Genomic DNA, 23,793 nt, shown 5'->3' with positions numbered 1-23,793 from the left:
TTGTTCCCTACTTCCTCTTTTTCATAGTGACATTCATGAGAATTTGGGCACTGAGGAGCCATCTGAAGATGAGCTCTGTGTGCCTCGAAAGCTTGTCTCTCTCATCAACAGAAGTTGGTCCAATAAAAATATTACCACCTTGGCACAGAGGAGTGTCTGTTTTAGACCCTGCTGCTGCAGCTGGCTATGCATGGGCATTAAAATAGAGCTGGGTGGAGCCAGATGCAGGACCAAAGCCTTAATTATCACTTAAACTCTCTGTCCCCCACACCTTTATCCCTCCAACACATCCCATGTAAAGTTAATCATGTAAAACAATTCTGCTCCTATGTTCTTAGGAGAACTGATATTAACATCTTAAATCCATGATACTGCAGTCCGATTTACACAGTAGAGCCCTATGTATATGTGGAGCCTCATTAACTTCAGTAAAAAGAAAAGGAGTCCTTGTGGCACCTTAGAGACTAACCAATTTATTTGAGCATGAGCTTTCGTGAGCTACAGCTCACTTCATCAGATGCATCTGATGAAGTGAGCTGTAGCTCACGAAAGCTCATGCTCAAATAAATTGGTTAGTCTCTAAGGTGCCACAAGGACTCCTTTTCTTTTTGCGAATACAGACTAACACGGCTGTTACTCTGAAACCTGTCATTAACTTCAGTGGGATTGCTCACATGAGAAAAATTACTCTTGTACATAAATGCTTTTGGTTTGGGTCTGCAAGAGAAGAGCAAGTAGTTCTTCTAGAAAGTGTCAAATCTGAATAGCATGAAATGAGAATCTGAGATATATGGGCATTGAAAGAGAGAGAGAGAGAGAAGGAGAGAGAAATATTTCCTTAGGATTATGTCTCCAGGAAGAATGAATTTGGAAAACCTAAATCACTAGAAAAGTTGTGGAAATAGAATGATTGTAAATCCTTTTAGCACACACAAATCACTCCGTGATTTTATACACAATTCCTTTCCTCATCTCACAGGCTGGATTTAGTGTCCAGCATCAGAAAAACCAGTAGTTCTCAAGTAGACAAGCCCAATAAATTCTATAGCATAACATGGGGAAATCAGCCAGGTTGGCAAGGCAGCTAAATCTAGCCGCGCAGATAGAACCATGTTAAGTGTAACTGGCATCTTGACTGCAGCACAGATATCTGTTGTATTTACCATGCAGGGAAGGAGAGAGGGCGCCCTGGGGCAGTAACCGGCTCCCTTTATAACCAGAGAGCCAGCACTTCCCTTTTCACTACGCAGCTGACTGGAGACCCGAGTCATATGATTTTCAGTCAGGAAACTCCCCAGTTGCTGCAGAGATGGAGCTGCTGCTTAGCCAACATGTTATCCCGCTGCTTTTCCTGCTGACGTTGGGCTCAGGTATGTTTGGTAGGGGGCTGAGTGTCCATGAGGAGTTATTGAAGCTAGGGGTGATGGACATTACTGGCAAGCACCTTTCTCCTAAACTTGCTCTAAACCGACTGTTTTATGGCTTGTTGAACTTTCAGGCATTTATTGTTGTTAGGTGAACACTAAGGAATGAATGATGCCTCCTTTTACCCTACATACCCACCCCCCAGATATTTTTTGTGCTAGGCCCTGGCAGAAGCATCTAAATCCAGATGTGCTGAGAGTTTTGTACTGCGCTTTCAAAGTCTGAGCCTTTTTTAAGGGGGTCTGTTCCAGGCTCACACTGTTTTAAGCTTTGCCTAGCCGGCAACGTTAATTATGTAATCCCTTTCTTGGAACGCTCTGGCTGTTCACTTAGTCTTTCGCAATGGAAAAAGTTACCAAGCGTGTTCAGGGTCAGGCCCTAAGAATATATGTAACTTCACCACATGTAAGTACCCACACTGAAATCAATGGCAAGTATTTGTGTGAGTCAGGGATCTGATCCGGTGTCCTAGAACGTATATATACATCTGCTGCAGGAGTATTCTGCACCCCACCCACCCGTAGGAGTAGCTCTTTCTTTTTACTCCCATAAAAGTAGCCTTGCATTACTGAAGTGATAGACAGGCAGTCTTTTATTTATGTGGTATGCATAAGAACTGCTGTCCGAAGCCCTGATCCTTCAATAAGGAACATGTGGATGGCCCTTTGCCCCACATGGAGCTCCATGGACTTTAATAGAACTCTGCATGGGTCAGTCTGCACAACCTCAGGATTGTAGGTTTGGGGATCAAGTTTGAAAATCAGGTGTGTCAAAAAAATTTTGGTTGGGGGTGGTGCTTTAATTTGAACATGATGTGCCTCTCTTTAATTTAGAGCTCTGTGCTGTGCACCCTTAAGCTATAGTGACAGTGTTTATTATGTGGCTGACCTTTTTCCTGGAGAAAAGGGTCCACTGCCCCTAGCTGAAAAGCATCAGCCTAGTGTGGGGTGGGTTAAAGATGCCAGGTTGTTACATAGAACAGGATTTAGATGGAATCTAATGCTCTAAACTCTGCTGATTCTCTCACCCTCCCCGCCATCCCTGGTCTCCCAGGACAAGTGAAGATAAGTCTCTGCTGTTTATTCTCAGATAAATACTTTTTTCTCAGATAAAACTAAGAATAATGTAACTGAGACGTTTTGGAGCTTACTGTCAGGGCTATTGATAAGATATAGGTGGGGAGACATTGTTTGTCTTATGTGGATAATTGTCTATGCACATGATCTATTAGCCTAGGTTTTAGATGAGGGGTCATACAATTGATGATCTCGCTGGACCGCTAGGGTTCTTACAATAACAAAATAAATTGAAAACACAAAAAAGGAAAAAAGAAAAGTACTTGTGGCACTGTAGAGACTAACAAATAGTTAATAAGTTGAAAAAACAATATTCCTTGTTCAAATTGCATCTCTCTGATTTACTGCAAGCAATTGTATAATGCAACATTTACGGGGTTATAAACAAGACAAGGACTTGTAAAAATTAGGCTGCCCCTCTGCACTTCAGCTGTTAAACTGCTTTCAAGCCCAGCTTCAGGATTTTTCCTGAAGTTAGAAAAATAACTTCAAGACACACCGATGTTGACCATTGTAAGCAACTGCCCAGTTAACTCCTAATAACTGATTTAAAGTTAGAAGCACACTTCTACTGGGAAATTTATGTGGTTTAATTGCAAACATTTTAGTTTACTTGAGGCTGACTTTCCTTCCTACCACAAGATTCTTGTGGCCTGGCCTTTTGGCTTCCACCTTCAGCTTCTGTGATCCAAGCTCTTTGATACTGGGTAATGGAGTATTCCCTGAAGTGAAGCTGCCTGAAAATTAAGGTCCCTATCCTGCAATTGGACCTGGATCCTATGCAGATCCTTGCATCCACTTCAGTGGGCCTCCCCATAGGCACATGGTCTGCTGTTTTGGATCCAATTGTAGTATCAGGGCCATAGGTCTTTAGAGCTTGATACCAAACTCTCTCTCGGAGGTCATTGCTTGATTGGGCAGCAGAGACTTTTTCTTGAGTATAAGGCAAACGCATTGTTGCACTTCAAAGCAGATAGCATTTTTAGGTGATGTTAATAGTCCCAAATAGCTTGTCAACTAATGACACAGTCTAATGCTGAGGACCGGTCGAGGGTGCTATCCTTATTTTTGAAACCATGACATGATGTGAACTGATGAGCTGAAGTCCATCTTGGCAGTAAGAATGAATGTGGATTCTTGATGCTTCAAAGTATCAAGAAAAATATCAAAGAGTCACTTCAGAGCTAAAGAGAACATGGCTAACCCAATTCTGTTTATAATATCATTCTACATGGTAACCCTTCCTCTACTTGTAGTGTTTTCAAAACATTCTGATAATGCTGCTAGCAGATTGTAGGCTTGTTCAAGGCCATTCATGCTGCTGCTCCTGAAATCCAAGTGAAACGGCGCCCATTCAGAATAAACAAGCACTTTAACTTGCTGTTGCACAGATGTGGAGCAGTTCTTAACCCAAATTTCTGACAAAATAGATGGAATCATTCCTGTACTATGCACTAGGGCATCTTTACTGACCAACCTGCTTCCCAGTTACTGGACAGTCCATATTGTTCTAGTGACTATTTTGTGATAAAGAAGACTAGGGAGGGGTTTAAGCTTTAAAGATCTGCTCCCTACAACGCATCTGCATCATACACCATAGTAGATTACGCCCATTGAAGTTAATATGAGTCTTCAGCAGCCTTCACTGGGCTTTGGATCAGGCCCTAATGATGACTTTTCTTAGGGCCCTAAACTTAACAATATTTGGATACTATAATAACATGATTTGATCGTGCTTGTAAGACTGGGACCAAACTGAGGCTGAAATCTTGGCCCCATTACAGTCAATGGAAGACTTGACATTGTCTTCAATGGCACCAGTATTTCAGCCCTGCTCTTTGCAAGTACTTAAAGGCATGTGTGTTCTAGAAAATTTATTCCAGCATTTGGACAGCTGCAACGGTGGTAAAGATAATGGAAGGCCCCAATCCTGCTAACGCTTAAGTACATGCATAACTTAATTCCTGTGGGTAGACCTGATGAAGTCAAAGTTATACAAGTGCTTAAATATTTGCAGGATTTGGGTGGAAGTGTGAGTGGAGTCAGGATTCAGGTGTTTTGTTCAGTAGTAAATATTTTTGAATGAGAGTGTTTGTAATTACCACACCCAAAATTAAAACGAATGGGTCTCGGCCAAGTCTCTGTTGGTCAAATGTTTCACATGCTAATTTAGGTTTGGCAAGCTGGTCAGCTGACAAATAATGTCAACTGACCAGCTATTATTTGATCACCGTCAGTTATCCTAACAAGAATGCTCTAATATAGGCAGTGACCTACCTTTGTGATTGCATCATGGTGCCATTCTTTCATTTTTTAGATCTTCATTTCATTGTGTTTCATATTTGTCTGAGTTAAAATAACTGAGTTAAGAACTTACTTTTTGTAGTTAGACATAAGTATTTATCTAAGGCCTACCCTACTGCAGACCATAAAGTCTTTTTCTTTTTTATTACTGTTGTTACTGTTATAATAAATTAGTTCTGTAAAATATTTGACGATTTGACAATACTTGACCTGTTGTTGACCAATTATTTTTGGACTGGTCAAATGCCCATTCTACTCAACTGAATCGGATACCCCTTTTCTTTAGGTGCAGTTATAAAGCAATCAAAAGAACAGAAAGAAGCATGGGGATATGTAACAGTCAGAAGCAATGCAAGCATGTTCTGGTGGCTCTACTATGCAAACAACTCTGCCAAAAATTTCACGGAATTACCTCTCATTATGTGGCTTCAGGTAAGATATTGTGAAAGCCGTTTTAAAAGGAATCTTGATTTCTGTACCATTCAGCATACTGATCTGCCATGATATTCTAGCTACACAGAAATAAGATTTTGAGCTATGACTTATTCTCTGAGTCCTGTCTGAACTAGGTTTTCAGGTTAGAAAAGAATACTGAATATGTTATCAAGCAATTATCTAAATTAATGGGACACCTCACCTGGAATATGTGTTTAATTCTGATCACCCTATATCAAGAAGCATGTAGCAGAAATCAAGACAGTTCATTATTCTTTGGATTGTGGTTGCACTTAGTGGCCTCAATCCCTTTGTGCTAGGCACCCTGCGAACGCATAACTAAAGAGCAGATCCAACTGTCTGAAGTCAGAGACAATTGGTGAAAATGATAAGAGGCCTAAAGAGATTTCTGTATGGAGAGAGGGAAAAGATTGGGACTTTTTATTTTAGAGTGGAGACCAGTTCTATCCAATCAGAGAAGTTCAAGACAATGGTGTGTGTGTGTATAATACACACACACACACAAATCCTAGACACTATATTACAGGAGCTAATGTTGAATATAATCCACCAGTTGACTCAGTCTTTCACGTTCTAGATTAATTGTGCAATGGGTAGTGCACATGCTGTGCACCTGGGGACAAGTGACTCTTATGCATGCACCAGTTCAGTAGCTGACTCTTCCATAACCCACTGCACTGAAGTGTGCTCAGCTCTGGATGGGAAGAAAAGCTTCAGCATGGTATCTTCCTAGCCTAAAGATAATCAAATGCTTTCACAGATTAATGATTGAGTCTTTTTAAATTCCTCTCTCTCCACAAACAGGGCATATATATATATATATATATATATATATATATATATATATATAATGAAGGAAGACAGGAGCTCCCTTTGCATTTTAGCATGCAGCACCCAAACTATTGCTGTGTAACTCCAGCGATCTAACTCTATTGGTTTGTCTTGATTCCCCAGATTCTAATCAGCTTTCTTGTTTTGTTTTTCCCCCGTAGGGAGGTCCAGGAGCTTCAGGCTGTGGATTTGGGAACTTTGAAGAAATTGGTCCCTTGGATGCAGAACTGAAACCAAGAAATACAACCTGGGTATAGTAGAAAGCTTATGATTGGTAATCTCAGCTTGTACTCATTGACTTATAGATGAGATCCTTGCTTTCTTAGTCAGGTGATTGACCAGGACAAAAATGCCCCAAGCAGTACAGTGTCCATCTTAAATTCAGCATGTCCCAAGATAAAATTTTTCTGTAGTTCTACTTTTAATCCAACAAACACATTTAAAGTGGTATCGAACCATCCTCCTCCACATGTTTGCAATAACTTGCTTATCTTTGAATACTTTATCCCTAAAATGCGGTAGTAGGGGAAACAGCTGCTAAGAGCAGCTCATTTAGGCATAGGCTTACCCATTTGATTTGGTGGAGGAAACATGGTTCGGTGAATTTGTCTGTAATACACATCTGAAACTGGGGAAAGGGGAAATCTGCACGTATTGGTAATTGAATGGAGACTTCATACAAATCTACTTTCTCCTGGTTGTATAGCTGCAGGCAGCCAGTGTACTGTTTGTCGATAATCCTGTTGGCACTGGATTCAGTTACTCAAATGATAGTAATGCGTTTGCAAAAGATCTCTCCACTGTATCTTCCGATATGCTGGTTCTTCTTAAAGAATTCTTCAAGTTGATGAAAGAATTCCAGGTAAGGAACTCTAATTTTGTTTAATAGCATTAAAGAAAAATGTGGTTCTAACCAAGGCATCAGAGAGGATTAGTAAACAGCTAGACAGAGGAAGAAAACAGCCTCTCCAGAAGGTAGCATACACCACTAGCTACTGCACATTAGAACAGCCATACTGTCTCAGACCAATGGTACATCTAGCCCAGTATCCCATCTTCCAATAGAGGCCAATGCCAGGTGCTTCAGAGTGAATGAAAAGAACAGGGCAATCATCGAGTGATATATCCTTTGTCGTCCACTACTAGCTTCTGGCAGTGAGATGCTAGGGACATCTAGAGCAGGGGTTGTATCCCTGACCACCTTAGTTAATGACAATTGATGGACCTATCCTCCATGAACTTATCTAAATTTTTTTTTCAACCCAGTTAGTTTTGGCCTTCACAACATCCCCTGGCAACGAGTTCTACAGGTTGACTGTGCGTTGGGTGAAGAAGTACTTCCTATTGTTTGTTTTAAACCTGCAGGCACAACTAATGTCCTTTTTTTCTCCCGCTGACTTAAAGGTGAAATTGGATGTCTAATTGACATCTATTGCAGCTGCATTTATTTGTGCTTCTGTCCTTGGCCCCAATCCTCCATTCAGGCCGGTGGATTCTTGTGCCTGTAGTGAGCCCCACTGAAGACAAAGAAGCTCTGTGCATACAGCATTGTAGGATCGTAGCCTCTCTAGGTGCAACTCAGAATGAACAAACAAAATATCGAGTGTTTGAGGGATGAGCAGGTGCAGTTTGGATTTTATGTGGGTGGTGGAGGGTGGGCAAAATGTATATTGTGCTGGGAGTCTAATAGCCTTATTGTATGGTTTCCTTTTCCAGACTATTCCATTCTACATCTTCTCAGAATCTTATGGAGGAAAGATGGCAGCTGGTATCGCTTTAGAGCTGTACAAGGTAAAGCAGTTCCTTCCCTATGTGAGTGAATAACAGCGTCTTCCTTGGGGGCATGTGTATTTCTCATGTCTTAAAGAAAGGTCTAATGGTGTGTTGATTTTTGTTTTTGAGTAGAAGCTTTTTCATTTTTTAGAGAGTAAAATTTCTTCACAGTAGAAGAGAAAGATCTTAGCCAAGCTAAGAAGTGGATAACTAGAAAATGACTACATTGTGCCCCAGGTCTCAGGGTTAAATAGACCACAGGCAGCCTTGTTGGGGTTGATTTTCAAAGGCACACAGGGTAGTTAGGTGCTCGACTCCCACTGGAAGTCAGTAGGAGTTGGACACCCAATTCTCATTTGTGCCTTTGAAAATCTGCCTCATAAATTCTCTAGCCCAGAATCTGTTGCTTGACTCGGATGATGCAACAAAGCCCTGAATACAACATTTGTCTCTGACAAGTGACAAGGCTCTTGAGGACTCGAGATCACTGAAAGAAGCAGCTTATTCTCAAAGGCTCACACTGAATTAGAAATTTCATAAAACTTTGAGCTTTTCCATAACTGGCTTTTATAGATACAGTGTACATGCAAACCATGTATTCCCTTCCTATCTTCCTTCTGCACCTGAGCCTCCTCTGGTGCTGTTGTCTTATCCTATGGTAATCCTGTCAGGCCATGAAATTCAAGAATGAATTCAGCGACTCTTACAGAGCCTCCTCTTACCAAGACAAGTGACAATGATGAATTGATAGTCATTTGGGACATAAATGGACTCTCATCAGATCTCATTTGTCATTGTGTCTTGATGCTAGTTAAAGTGAAAGGGCTGTTTCCTGTAACACAAAGGCACTTCTGCTTATCTTGCATTGTGAAGCCTGTTTCTACCATTTGCTGGTTAAGGAGAAGAACTAGGTAGAAGATCCTTGTTTACCTAAATGTGCGTTAAAAGCTCTCTTTACATTATTTTTAAAGGCTATTCACGATGGGAGCATAGAGTGCAATTTTGTTGGGGCTGCTCTCGGAGATTCATGGATTTCTCCTCTAGGTATGTTTATAGGATTTTTGTGAACTTCTCCCTCTCCCCAAAAAGCCCACATCTGTCTTGAATACTGTCTGTACCGACTTTAAATGGAGCAGATCTCCAGTGAATGCGGGAAATCTAATCAGGGTAAATGTACATTGATGTTTCAAGGAGCTGTAATTAAACCAGCCCCAGTCTAGAGGTGTCAGAAATTCAAAATGGCCTCAGGACAAAGCTCGTAACAAACTCATGTTCCTTTAGATGGGTGGCAGGGGAGTGTCCCTAAAAGTCACTAAAAGGTCTGAAGTGTTTCAGTAAAAAAGTGCTTCAGTTAAGGCTTAGCCACTGAAGGATTCACAAGACTGCAGCTGATTTGACATGCTCCTTGATTTGGGGGCCATTGACTTTGGGCATCCAGAAACTGTGAAACTCAAATGTGAGACTGCTTGAGGCATGATTTCTCAGAAATACTGAGAACCCATGACTCCACCTGAACCCTGCACCTCTGAACAGCAGATCAAAAGTGTCCACTCTTGAATAGTTTGGCCTTATGTTATCCAAGCACACTTAAAAAATGGCAGGTAGGAAAATGCTTGTTTTACTACTAGCCTTTACAGTAGATAGGGAGCTTTACATCGGGAGGTCTAAGTGTTTCTAAATTTCCACCACATCTGGCTTTTAAACTACTGTTTGCGTTTTACCAACCATCTCTAAATTTACCACTAACATTAGAAGCCACCAGCCACAGCAGTGTGATAGTCAACAAAGCTGGGATGACTGTTTGCTTGGGGAGAAAGAGGTGGAGATGAAGGACCACATCAAAGCATTTCTTAGCATACTGATCCTGCAGTGAGATCTACATGGGCAAACCCCATTGGAGGATCTGGACTTAGATGCGGGAAGTTAGAAGAGTAGGGTGCTATAGGCTTACCTTAAACAATCTTCCCCTACCCTAGCTTATAACTTCTCCTCAAAAATCTGACTTATTTATATTTTTTTGTCCTCTTGCACTGTTTGCAAACAGGTGAACATTGACTGACTACACAAATCTGTCTACGTGTTCTCATGCATTAGCACTGTGCTGCAATGTTTGAGTTGCAAATGCTGCAGGAGAAATGTCTATTGGTTGCTTTAAACGGCTTCCATTGGCTAACATGTGGAGAGCTAATGTCACGGTGGTGGGTTTAGATTTTGTAAACCGCTTCAGTGCCTAAATTTTGTACTAAATTTGATCTGACAATGCCTCCTTATTGAGTAATTCCTCTTTGCCTCTCTATGCTGCCATCACTATTATTTCTGCTATTTTAGAGGGAAAATTTTGTTGGAGAAATTATTAGATGCTTGAAACCTATTTTGTTTCTCTAGATTCTGTGCTTTCCTGGGGGCCGTACCTTTACAGCACTGTAAGTATTTACTCCATCTCTGCTATTTGCAATAATTGTTCTGGTTTTTAAGGCTTCATTCAAGACCTTACACTATACAATTTAAATCCAAGAGGGGACTTCCATTTCTAGGTTAGCTTTCAACCAGTATACTGGTAATTATACTGGTAATTAACAGGGCATGACATTGACTTATGACCTCAAATCAAATTCTTTCCATGAGCAATTGGTTGGTCTCTCCCTGTTTGCATTCCAGTCTCTCCTTGATGATCAAGGTCTAGTGGAGGTGACTGCTGCTGCCAAAAAGGTCATGAATGCAGTGAATAAAGGGCAATACACACTGGCCACTGAGCTCTGGAGTCAAACCGAGGAAGTAGTTGAACAGGTAAGAAAATGCTGTCTGGCATCAAGATTAGTAAGTAACTTATGCTAATGGCTTATGGAAATGAACAAATTCAGGTAATGCTCTGCTATTAACGTACAGATAGGCCAGATTCTCTATTACCCCGCTCCTTGTATAGTTGTTCACACCAGTGCACTCCGTGTGCTACCATGCTGACTTGAAAGCATTTGATGCTCTCTTTGCACTGGTGTAAATGACTACCCAAGGTGGTTGGCAATGGAGAATGAGGCCCAGATGTGTGCAAAGCAGTACAATACTAAGGTTTTGATTGAGTAAAGCACTTAAACAGATTATTTAAATTAGAGCACATTAATAAGCCCATTGACTTCAGTGGTATTACTCAAGCTTAACTTTAAAAACCTGCTTGGTTGGGCCAAAGTAGGTGTTTTACAGTGATATGGTTCACTTATGTGACTTTAAAAAAAAAAGTCACCTAATGCTGTACTAAAACTCAAAGACTAAGCTAAAAACTGCTTCTCGTTTCTGGCTGTCTTGCAGTTGTTAGTGTTCTGTGCATGGCTGGTTTCACTTCCTCGTTTCATGCTCTAGCACGATACTTTGGCTATCTTTTTGCCTTTCTCTCCAAGCCCATGTAACCATTCCTCCCAGCTGCAATGTGTATGTAACAGGGATGGCAGAGCTGCTCCTCTTTGGTTGTTGCAATGGAATGATTTCTGACTTCTACATCAGAACATCTAAATATTTAAAATTTAATTATGGGAAATTTGTTGGGTCTCGTTTTTAATTCTGAGTAACTTTAATGGAAACACACCTCTTCTCTGGTCCATGTCCAGTCTGTTGGCTGTATTGGGGATGTGGTGAATCCACAGTTCTTGGATTCATCTAGATATGATGAATTGGCTGCATCAGTTGTTCCAGAATATGGATGCCGGATATTGATTGACACTATCAAAAGGGAGCACATGGGATGGCTGAGGCTGATGTGATAGGAGGAAACTGAGAAATGGGAAGCCTCATATTGAGCAAGGCCTAGCTGAAGGGAGCATCTGGGATATTGGTGGCACTGAGGCTATAGCTGCAGCTGGTGGAAAGTCTCTGGAGCCATGGATGGGGTGGTGGGATTCCAGGAGATTCCTGCCTCTTCAAGGCTAGGAAAGAAAATCAGTAACAAGGTGTATGCTCTCCCTCACTCTCTCTCAAACACAGTTGTATGTGAACTTTGGGAACTGGAAAAAGCCCTTTCCCAAAATCCATCGTCAAAAAGGAGGGGAGCAAGGGACCAAAGGCCCTTCCAAAAAGGCCTTCCTCAAAATAGGGGCCAGAACAGGGAGCAGAATAGGGCCCCATTTAAGTAGGGAACATTGACCTCTCTGGTCTGCGGGGAGAGTGCAACCCTCATGTGTTAGAGAGATGTTTCTCTTATAGCTATTGAAATAAAATGTCCAGTCTGATATATCCTCTTCTCTCACTCTTTCAGAACACGGACAACGTGAATTTCTATAACATCCTAGCCAAGAAGTCTCCAGATCTCAAAGCCTCGAAACATGAAAATATCAATCTTAGTAAGCTGAGGGGAGCATGTTTATGACGTTAAGCTTCCAAGAGCCTGATATGCAGAGGTGCTGAGCACCCAGACCTGTGGTTGTAGGTGGTAGGCTACTGTCTGTGGCTACCACATCTTGCGAAGATGCCGAGTGTTCTCAAGTACTGAATTTACTGGCCTCCATACAGGGAGGGCTTGAAGAATCCTCTTGAGGGATATACCACAGCTGTTTTGTGGCATATACTTCCACCTAGATACACCCTGTGCACTCTGGATATTAGTCACGGGCAGTAGTAAATACATTACTCTGGAGCTTCACAACCTATGAACTAATTATGTCCTCCAAACACTTGCATAAGATGATCTGATTAGACACTGGCCTCCATCAGCCTTCACGACATCACTTCTTCATCGCCTTTAAATATTTACATGGAAATAAAATAATTGTTTTTATTACCGTCTCTGTTGGCTCCCAGAGACAGATGGGGGTGGAGGGATGAGGTGAAGAGCCCTGCTTACTTTTAAAAGTAACAAGTGGTTGCAGCTCAAAACTAACTTGTCTGGTGATGAGAAGAGTTTATGTTCAGGCTTACTAGCTAAAGCAGAAACTTAGCCCCAGAAATGTAGTGTTGGGAACAATATGCACTGGCAGAAAAAAGAACAAGATAATGACTCTGTTCCTCATCTATCTTTTGACCATGCTATAGGCCATGCTATAGGCTATTCTATCTTCTACTGTAGACCTCTTAAAAATCAGCAAGTCTCTTTCTCTGTGTACTATTGCAGTTTCAGTAGAAAAGAGTTTCTTAGATCTGAACTGAATGAGCCTTGATAAAACTTGTTTTTGCCTTGTAGTGTTTGTTTATCAGATACCATCTTAGTGCCTATCCATCATCTTTAAATCCAACACCCTGTGCTGCAGAATAAACTCTTTTCTTTCCTTTCAGTTAAACTTTATCAGCGCCATGTCGAACGTCTGCATAAGGACAGCTTAAGTGACCTAATGAATGGACCCATCCGAAAGAAGCTGAGAATCATTCCTGACTCTATCAGATGGGGAGGTACTCTACCCTCTGACATGGCTCTTATGGGCAGCTTGTCACTTACACAGTATTGTAGTCTGTTCAAAGCAGTCCTGATGCTCTACCACATAAAGTCTCCCTGACTTGCTTGTTAAAATTCTCATCCTGCTTGGGCCCAACTGTAGGACAGGCTCCTAAAAAGAACCCACAACAGGGAACTGGGCAGGCCTATGGGCATAGGCATGATTCTGGTCCTTGTGATTTCCTCTCTAGCCTGCTAGGGTCTAACTAGGTGCACACCCTGGAAGGGAGAGTATGCCTCATACCTGAGCAGCTGAAAACTATCTGTGCAACTCAGTCTGCCAAAAGGATTCCTAGCCATTCTCCTCTGCCAGAAAGCCAGTGCTGTGAGAGTTCAGGGAAAGGAGGGTGTAAATCAAACCAGAGGGAAACATTAGAGAGCAATGCTGAATACCTGCCAGGACCCTTCCAGATCTGTAATGGGAGATGGAAACTGACAAATCCGCATGTGCAGTACTGTTAGAAACATGTGCTGTGCTGCTTTGATATCCCCTGTGTATATGTGGAACTTGGCCATTCTCCAGTCACTCAGACTGATCACTGTGGTCTGGAATGTACCGTTCTAGTGGTTGCTTTTCTGCAGCAACAAATTGTATTTCACAGCTCTTGTCAAGCCCTGCTGCTGATGCCGCAGTTTAAAGATGACACACTTAGTCAATTGCACTGTCTTTCATGTTTGGATCCATATGAATAGGTCAGTCAGAAGAAGTCTTCTTACACATGGCTGAAGACTTCATGAAGCCTGTCATTGATATTGTGGATGCACTGCTGGCAGCCAATGTCAACGTTACTGTCTATAACGGACAGCTGGATCTCATTGTGGACACCATGGGTAAGCATTCATTATTCTTCTTCTCTCTGAAGAGAAAGATGTACACTGGTTATTAACATTTATACTTGAATCTGTATGGCAGCCCCTGTACAAGCCCCCATCTATATTACTTACGTGGTCCCACTACTATAATACCTAAGCACCTCACAGTCTGTAATGTATTTATCCTCATGACACCCCTATGGGGAAGGGCAGTGCCATTTTCCCTGTTTTATAGATGGGGAACCAAGGCATGAAAGGACTAATAGACTGACCCAGGGTCACGCAGGAAGTCTGTGGCAGAGCAGGGAAGTGAACCCAGATTTCCCAATGGACTATCCTTCCTCTGCATTGAGATACATTTGTATATCTTACAAATCACACTGTCACCCTTTCAGGAACACAGGAAAGAGACACATAGATCTTATTCACTTTATAGTTTTCTTGGAGAGGGTTTAAGCTGGGTTTGTTCCCAGAAGAGACCAGGAATTCAGTTACCAAAATCCACAGATTCCATCCCTTCCCCTCCCTCCCCACCCCCCCACATTCTGTGGTGCAGTGAGGGGAGGGCAGCTCTATGTAGGGGTTAGTGCCTCCAACTGCTTCCTGGTGCTCCTCCTCCATGAGGTCCCTTAGTACTCTTGGCAGAGCACCCTGACTGCTGCTGGGAGAAGCAACATGGCCCATATATTCCAGACACATTTTTGCATCCCTGGAGAGTCCCTGTCATAGTTTTTTGGAAGGACACGAGGGAGCTGGCTGCCCTCTGACTACCCCAGCCTGCTCAGACCCATGGGCTTGGTTCCCTTCCTTTCTGCTCACACAAGGCTATGGGAGCCTTTCATCTTGAGCAAGCATAGGTGGGTATGGCTGCTTCTTCCATGTAGCTTTCCACTGAAGCTATTGAACAGACCTAGAAAAGTCTGTTTGCAGTGCTGGATAGTTAACTATCCCTAAATAATTCTCAGTTAATTAGATTAAAGCTCGCTTTGCTGGGAGCATTAACTCTGTGCTGATGTGACTGGCAGTAAATGAGGCCAGTTTTTTTCTCCCCTTCTGTGGCAAAATAAGATCACTAAAAGCAGATTTGAAAAGTGACTTTCAAGCAGTTTTTTAAACAAAGACTGTTTCTTTCAGGAGTTGCAAGTGGCTTGTAAAATATACACAGTGGTATGAGACATCCTAAAAGAGGCACCAAAATGGGCACAATGAGTCACTCAGTAAATTATGCAAAGCTTCCGTATGTGCCAATAGTTCCAGCACAGTCTGCTGAAGCTGTCAGTGCGGCTCTCCTCATCCAGCCATCTAAAGTAACAGCTGCACACTCAGGCTGTCCACATTGCCAGCAGAACTGGTTGCCAACAGGGAAATTGAGTAGAGCTGTTTGGAAAACAGGCGTTTGTTTGTTTGTTTTTCCTCCTGCAGAAAATGTTGACCTTTTGATTTCCACACCCCAAAAACCAAAACCAAAATATTTTAGTTTGGAAAAGCTGCCATGGTACCTCAGGGAGTTGTAGTTCGGGTACCTCATGCTTCCATTCTTTATAGGTTGAGCTCTCTGTTCACCCAGCACCTCCCATGATGCACCACAGTCTCACCTGGTAGTGATGGGAGGTGGTTGCATCATGGGAGATATAGTCCAGCTGGGGAGCCCAAGCCATAAAAAGGAATGTGGATGTGAGGAAACCAAACTACAATTCCCATGAGGCACCACAGCAGGCTAGCCAAATTGAAAATATTTTTGTTTTCCAGGCATTTGGTATTTAGATTAAATGAAACTTCACAATATGTGCCTGCTTCCATGATAGATTTTGTTTGTTGGGAGACGGGGGCAGGAATCGACCACATGAAGCAGCCGCTTTTTGTGAAAAGCTTCATACAATCAAAATACCCAATCTGCTGAAACACAGTTTAGACAGAAAATTTTTGCCCGTCCTAGTACTGAGCATGAAGTGCTTAAGAGGAAGGACTGTCTTGCGGTGCAGCCACTGCCTTGGGATTCAGAAGAGAGGGGTTCTGTTCCAGAAGCTTCCTATGTGACCCTTGGTGAAGCCACTTCAGCTCTGCCTCAGTTTCACCACCTTTCCTCCTCCACTATCTGAAAATGGGGATTATAAATTTTCCCTGCCCTCAGAATTTTCAATGATAATTCATGAATATTATGAGATGCTCAGGTACTACAGTGATAAATGCCCTAGATAAGCCTATAAATAGTTAGCCCCCAGTGGATGCTCTAATTTATGCTATGGGATGAATAAGCCCCCAATCCAGACCAGATTTTGGGAGGCACAATGATGGTTTTGTCTCCCCAGCCATCCTCCAGTTGGGCTGCACCTCTGAGTTGTACCTTTGAGAGCTGCAGCCCAGAGTCTGTCCCTCAGTCCTGAGGACACTGCTAACCATGGTTCCATGAGGAACAGGATTCACTGTTGGAAACTTGCTTGCTTTGCAACAGAGTTGGGAGGCAGAAATTAAGTTTGAAGGGAAATGCTGGGCTAGGTCTCAGATCACAGGGACTTGGTGCTAGGAGATATTGCCCCACTCTAAGAATTTGATCGCATTAATTGCATCTCTGCCATGCTTACCTCCAGCTTCTTGAATTACATATTATGGCACAACTCCTGTGTAGTTTGCCAAGTGCAGCAATCCAACCTGGCTACTCCTGAGATGGAGCCAACAATAAGGGTGGATCCTGGGGGGCTTTTTGTTGTTTGTTGTTTTTTGTTATTATTATTCCTGTCTAACCCTAGCCATTTACTGAGGATGTGGTTTACTTCAGTGTCTTCTCTTATGTCTTTCCAAGCAACGCAGATTATGCTGGTGGCATATTTTGTTGTTAACTATTTTACTACGTGCTAGGTATTTTATAGCACAAATAAAGAAGTGGCCCCTCATCTCCCAAAGCACGAATAACTGAGTTATCATCTTTCCGGCCTGATGCTCTGACTCTGTAACCGTCCCCCCACACACAGCCACACCTACTTGAATCCCTCCACTGGATGCCCCTTACCCATTAGATTAGGTGGAGGCTTCTTGCCCTCTCCTTTAAGGTCCTTCACAATTCTGCCCCTCCATACCTTTGACCACATCACCCCACCCACTCTAGCCTTGCTCACCCATTATGTCTACTTCCCCTACAAGAATTTATGGGCCTTCTTCCACGCAGCCCCCTACGTGAGAAAGGCCTTCTGAATTTATCAGTAAAGCCAATGCCCCCCTCCTTTTAATTCAAATGCTTCTCACAACCTACTTCTTCCTTGATGCCTCCACATAATTAGCCCACTAACCACAAACTAAGCAGCAGTCAGGTGGCTGTATATTTATACATGTAAAACACGACTGGTGCATATATAAAATTGGACGTATTGATTTAATTTCTTTCTCCTGCCCTACTGATATTGATTGCATTGAACGGCAGGCCCTTTGGGGCAGGGACCATGTCTTATTATGTGTTTGTACAGAACCTAGTACAAGGTGGCCCAATGCTGACTGAGGACTCGGGGCGTTACCACAACAGAAACCATTAATAATGGTGTCAGAAGTGACACAATGAGTGAGTCTAATGATTAGTCTGGAGCAGGTGGGGTTGAAGGACATGTGCACCTGCCGAAGAGCACATGCTTGCTCAGCTTAAGCGCATGTACATCACGATTGCTCAAAAGTTTTTGCTTGTCTTTAAGAGACTCCGCACTTGTGAAATGAAGACTTGTGGTCCACATTAGGTGTCACTGGAATATCTCACTCTGCAGCAAATCCGCCAGACTTCATTCTGTTTCCTTTTTCTCCTTTATTAAAATAGTCTCCTGTACCAAGTTTATTGCTGTAATCTCTCAGCTCCTAATTGCTAAGAATAGACGGCCCAAATCTCTCCTTTTCCATTCCTTTTCATGGACAGCCCAGCAATCAATAATTCTTTAAATAGATGCTATTTAGGATGTCAAAACTGGTAAGACAAATTGGAGTGCCACAAATGGCTAATTTTGAGGTAAAATTAAACTGCACTTCTTACAGCATAAATTGCTGTAGTAACTGAGCGGTGGTTTTAAAAACAATAGCCTTTTTAAATGTCCTGGAACTGGTCTCTTTATTTGTTGCCTCAACACTCTTCTCTTCCCTAGCTTGCTCTTGAGAACAGAGGTTGCCTTTTCAGACTCTCCTGGTTGAATGACTGTAACAAACAGCAAAACAATGGCCCTAATGCAGACCGTGTTTCCAATGTATGCTTGTGTATCGCAGCTTGTGCTGTCAGCTTGATCCTGCAAGGTGCTGAACAGCCTCAATTCCTACCACCTTGGGACAGGGAATCCAGCAACGTGCAGGACTTGTGCTTGTGTTGGTATAGGTATACATTTAGAACCAGAATGAGGCTTATTTTGCCCAAGCATGCATTCTGGTGGGAACCACTTAACATTGGTCTGATGTGCCCCCCTGAGCTGAGGAATTCCTACCTGCCAGTGTTTGTGTAGCAAGGGAGGGCTTCAGGGTGTTGTATGGGAAGGGGAATGAAAATATGCTGGAGTTGCTAATGCTGCCACTTCTCCCAGAGACGTCTCTCTCTAGGAGAAAGAACAGGAGGACTTGTGGCACCTTGGAGACTAACAAATTTATTAGAGCACAAGCTTTCGCGGGCTACAGCCCACTTCATCGGATGCATAGCCCATGAAAGCTTATGCTCTAATAAATTTGTTAGTCTTTAAGGTGCCACAAGTACTCCTGGCTTTTTTTTTGTGGATACAGACTAACACAGCTGCTACTCTGAAATCTCTCTAGGAGAGGGTGCTAGGTAACCAGGCACAAGCTGCTTCGCTCCTCTGTGTGTCTGTCTTTCCCTCCCGCTATTGGTATGTCTTGTCTATTTAGATTGTGAGCTCTTCAGAGCAGGACTGTCTGCTATGGTTAGAACTGATCAAAACCTCTGGGTCAACTTTTGGAATTTTCAAGAGTCTCTGACCCATGGGGAAGAAAATCCTTTGAAATTTTTAATTAAAAGTTTTGGTGGTTGTTTTTTGTGGTTGCAAAAAAAATTTGGTTTGAACATTCAAAATTTTTTGACTGACTATACTTGCTATATATTTGTTCATATAGCGTTTAGAATAATGGGACGCCAATCTCAGTTGGGATCTTTAGATGCTGCCTTACTATAAATAATAATGAAACATAACTCTTCTATCCCTAACTTAGGCCAGGAGGCATGGGTTCGGAAACTGAAATGGCCTAAACTGAAGCAGTTCAGCCAACAAAAATGGAAGGCTCTGTATGTATCTCCAGAATCCTCTGAGACAGCTGCTTTCCATAAGTCCTATGAGAACTTGGCCTTCTACTGGATTCTAAAGGCTGGGCACATGGTAAATAGCACATTTGCTAAAAGACAAAAGAAACCTAATATTAGTCAAGTTGTAAATGATGTATCTGTCTGCTTTCCCTGCATAATATGGCTAAATGCTTTCCTACATTTGCATGAACGCTCCCAAATCAGACTATGTAGATTATTCCTTTGATTAATTATCTTCCTGGTTTGAAGATCTGGCTTACACTCAGACTTTGCATAATACCCAGCACAGACTTAATGGGCCTTATTCTTCATTTCTCTGTACTGGTGTAAACAACTATGCATTGTGTGGAGCACAGGTTGTAAAATGCTGCCTTTCTGGTCTGGTAGCATTTTACACCCAGTACTTTGCTTGGGTTTAATTGACCGTTGAATAAGGTAATGGAAAATCAGATCTTAATTCAATACTGTCTCTAAATTGTTTGAACAAAGAACGGTAATCTGCATTTCATCCATCTTTGTAACACAGTGTACATGTATCTACTATATTGAGAAAAATGTCATCTTTATGTTCTGTATAACGATACAGAACCATGGGAGGAGGGTAAATCTTAATTGCACTTTCCTTGCAAACTCCAAATATTAGAAGCCTATTCAGTCAACACTCTGAGGCTTGTTTAAGGGCTTGTCTACACTGGCACTTTACAGGGCTACAACTTTCTCACTCAGGGGTGTGAAAAAACACACCCCTGAGCACTACAAGTTTCAGCACTGTGAAGTACCAGTGTAGACTGTGCACCAGGGCTGGTAGCTATGCCCCTCGTGGAGGTGGGTTTTTTGTTTTTTTTTTGGTTTTTTTAGACTGCTATGCCGCGACTACACAAGTCACGTTAAAGCACTGCCGTGGCAGCCCTTTAACGTTGCCAGTGAAGATGTGCCCTAGGTGAAGACCACCAAACTGTGTCTAGCAGCTTCCCAGCCGGAAACAGTTTCAGAATGCAGCCATCTTAATTCACTTCTGTTTCTTGGTCTTGCCGTGGAATTTCCCATAATTAGTCACTTTTAGGCTTTCATTGTATATTTGTAACCGCCATCCTCATGCCCTGCTAATTGCACTATTCATTTCCCTCCTTAGCAGAAAAGTCTTAATACATATAAATCCTCTCCCTTAATGACCCTCCGGAAATGTTACCAGTGCTACCAAAAAGCAGGACTAAAGGGTTGATTATCCTTTCACTGGCTTTTCTTTTAAATGGGAGTACATCTATTGTCTTCAGTAAAGTTACTCCCACTGGTGTAAAACTAGCATGAGATCAGAATCAGGCCTGCTGTCTTCCTTCCCGCAACCTTGGAAACAAAAAACATCCAAACGCTGAACTCCATCCAGTTTACTTTCAGGAGTCCTAGAGCAAGAACCTAAGCTTGCTTCTTGAGTAGGGACATTCCCATGGCTGTATATCTGCTTGAGGTACATGGAATTTGCTTCTAATGTTGTCAGTTCTTACTACTTGGGAGGAAGATTGGACCTCTGTTTAAGGAATAGAACTGGGAGTTAGGAGACCCGTTTTCTCTTCCTAGCTCTACCTCAGATTCCTGTTTGACCCTGGGAAAGTCACTTTAGCCCCACGGGCCGCGTGTTTGAGACCCCTGGGTTATTTCCTGCGGCCTGGCAAGCTCCCTGAGCCCCCCACCCCCACCCTCCCGGAGTTATTTCCTGCGGGCCACCAAGCTCGCCCCCCCGCTCCTCCTTCTCACAGTGCACCACATCCCCACTCCTCTGCCTACCTACAGGCACTTAGCGCTTTCCAGGAGGGAGGGGGGAGGAGCAGGGAGCTGCATGCTCAGGGGAGGAGGCAGAGAAGAGGTACGGCAGGGGCGGGGATTTGGGGAAGGAGTTGGAATAGGGGCAGGGAGGGGGCGGAGTTGGAGTGGGGACTTTGGGGAAGGGGTGGGAAGAGGCAGAGCAGGGGTGGGGACTCATGGAAGGGGTGGGCTACGGGAGGGGGCAGAGGGTGTCAGTGATGCGGCCCTTGGGCCAATGTACTAGTCCTCACGTGGCCCTCCTGGTGATTCAAGTTTGAGATCCCTGCTTTAACCTGTCTGTGCCTTTGTTTCCCCATCTTTACCTGACTGCAATCCTCACTTGGAAGGTACTCTCACAATGCACTAATATCAGGGAGCAAGGTGAAGGCTGTCCTAGAAAAGCAAGTTAAATATTAGTGTGACTATGAAACATCTAGAGCTCGCTGTCTGCTTCTGCATAGCAATTAATAATGCACTCTCTTTCCCTATGGTAGGTACCATCCGATCAAGGGGACATGGCATTGAAAATGGTCAGGATGGTGACACAACAAAAACACTGGTGAAATGGATGCCAGCTGGCATGATTTTCATATACAACTCCGGTGCATTAGCAGAACTTGTGCCACAAACTGAACTTCAGAAGGAACAATCACAATTTGGAAAATTAGCCTCTTTTACACTTTGGAAATGTGCCAGGCATTTAAAGAGATACATGGTTATTCTTAAATGAAATTCTGCCTTTGAATTTGTAAACTGTGATTTTCTTCCTCAATACTGCTCACACGGACTTTTCCTGTGGGGACTTCACTCTGATAAATAACACACTCAGCCGCTTCCTTGAGCATTGCCCAAATGCTCTGTCTGTTTATGCACTAATATTAAGGTGAGTTTGCTGCTTTAAAGATTCAACCTTAGGCAGCAAACCTGCTTCTATAAGCTATGGATGCTTTTTCCTAAACAGATACTTGGCATCTGAGTCAGATGACCTTGCTTTCTAGACGCTGCAGAATGCCTGTGCTAGGACTTCATTTTGGATCCAGATCCAATTTGGACTGATGTGTGTTCATACTGAGCCACTCTTTCTACTCCTGATCCTCCTTTTCCTTGTGCATTATCCAAGATTTGTTTTTTAATGCACTCAGTGCCACACAACCATCCCTCAGTAAAACCTTCCTTTCCCCATTGTTCAAAGGGCATGGATGCTTAATATAATGAGAGTAAACAATGTGGCAATACTTTCTTTTCATAGAGTACGCCAAAGTTCTAATGGATAAGAGCTTCTGGCCTCAACCTAGAAAGTGAAAAGGAGAAGGTTATTTTAGCGATAAGGAGGAGGCATAAGTCAGAACAAATACCCCATCCATATTTTTCTAGATCTTGGATTGCATCTTGCAGTGAACTATTGGCTTTGCAATTTGAAGTGGAGATTCTTTATAAAGTATACTTATCCCCGTTCCCAAATGAAAACAATCACATAAATGAGGTATTTAAATCACTTCATTCCTGTGGTACAGCTGCAATCCCCTTTGAAAATGACCCCTTTTGTCGACACTCAGGCAGCTTGTTCCAGTTGTCAGAATCCTAAATAAATAGCAAACCGCGCTGTGGCCCCCCCACCCATGAAACTTCAGAGTATTAGCTTTGCAGCTTTTGCAGTGTAATGCTATGTAAACACACGTGCAAGAACTCTGCTGTTAGAGCATCAATAAGCTGAAACTGTGCTATGGGGAACTTTGGCAATGCAGAAACAATCTACCTTTCCAATAAACCAGTGGATCTCACTTAAATGCTGCATCTTTTGGAATCAAGTTGATTTGATGCCTAAAAACTTGTACCTCTATGGTCTGGCTTTGGGGAATAAAACCCTCAGTGCTAAATAATGAATCCAATTGTTACAACTGTGCTGATCTATATATTGATCCTGCTCTTGTCACCTTTTTTAACATGTTCTTGAAGTCAAATAAAAGGCTATATTGTAATGGATTATAGCATTTTCTGCCTAAAAGCAGCAATGGGAGAAAGATACTGCCATGTGCTCCTGTACTTTATAGGTATATAAGTGGTAGCTAACAGCAGCAAGTTTCTTCTCCCCTTGCCCAATGCACAGAAAGCGTGGAGGGCAAGAATCAACCTGGAACCAGTGACTTGCTTGGCTACACTTGCAAGTTACAGCGCAATAAAGGAGCCCTGGGCGCACTAGCTCACTACTCGTCCACACTGGCAAGGCATGTGGAGCGCTCTGACTCCGTGGCTACAGTGCTGTTGGTATTGCACCTCAGCGAGTGGAATAACGTTTGCTGTGCCCCCCGCTGGAGCACCGCAGCTCCAGTGTGAACGAGGTGTTGCTTTACTGCACTCTGATTGACCTCTGGAAACGTTCCATAATCCCCTTAAGTCAAGTGGCCACTCTTGTCATTGTTTTGAACTCGCTGTAGGAATGCAGATATGCCCTTTCAAAGCTCCATTTCTGACAGCTGGCTGCTTATCCGCTCCGGGACAAAGGAACCATTACTGAGGAATGCTGCTTGCTTTGAGTGAGTGAGTGAGTGAGTGAGTGAGAGAGAGGCGAGGGGGGTCTGCTGCTGTCTGCACTTACACGACAGCATGCTGACATGCTCTCAGCCCCCCAAAAA

General features: G+C 42.9%; 1 protein-coding gene across 1 annotated transcript; it reads left to right on the top strand.

Annotated features, from left to right (window-relative positions):
• Window positions 1-1,224: 1,224 nt before the first annotated feature.
• Window positions 1,225-23,139, top strand: SCPEP1 (serine carboxypeptidase 1). The gene is made up of 13 exons (XM_077834436.1): window positions 1,225-1,370; window positions 5,092-5,237; window positions 6,254-6,343; window positions 6,799-6,954; window positions 7,809-7,883; window positions 8,837-8,909; window positions 10,251-10,288; window positions 10,524-10,652; window positions 12,109-12,193; window positions 13,122-13,235; window positions 13,972-14,109; window positions 19,270-19,433; window positions 21,655-23,139. Exons 1-13 carry the CDS (start codon window positions 1,310-1,312, stop codon window positions 21,721-21,723), a joined length of 1,338 nt encoding a protein of 445 aa, XP_077690562.1. The 5' UTR covers window positions 1,225-1,309; the 3' UTR covers window positions 21,724-23,139.
• Window positions 23,140-23,793: the final 654 nt, after the last annotated feature.

Source organism: Eretmochelys imbricata, chromosome 14 (genome assembly GCF_965152235.1).
Source record: "Eretmochelys imbricata isolate rEreImb1 chromosome 14, rEreImb1.hap1, whole genome shotgun sequence".
Classification (NCBI taxonomy): Eukaryota; Metazoa; Chordata; order Testudines; family Cheloniidae; genus Eretmochelys; species Eretmochelys imbricata.
Note: the sequence above shows the minus strand (reverse complement) of the source record. Positions and strands in the feature narration are given on the sequence as shown.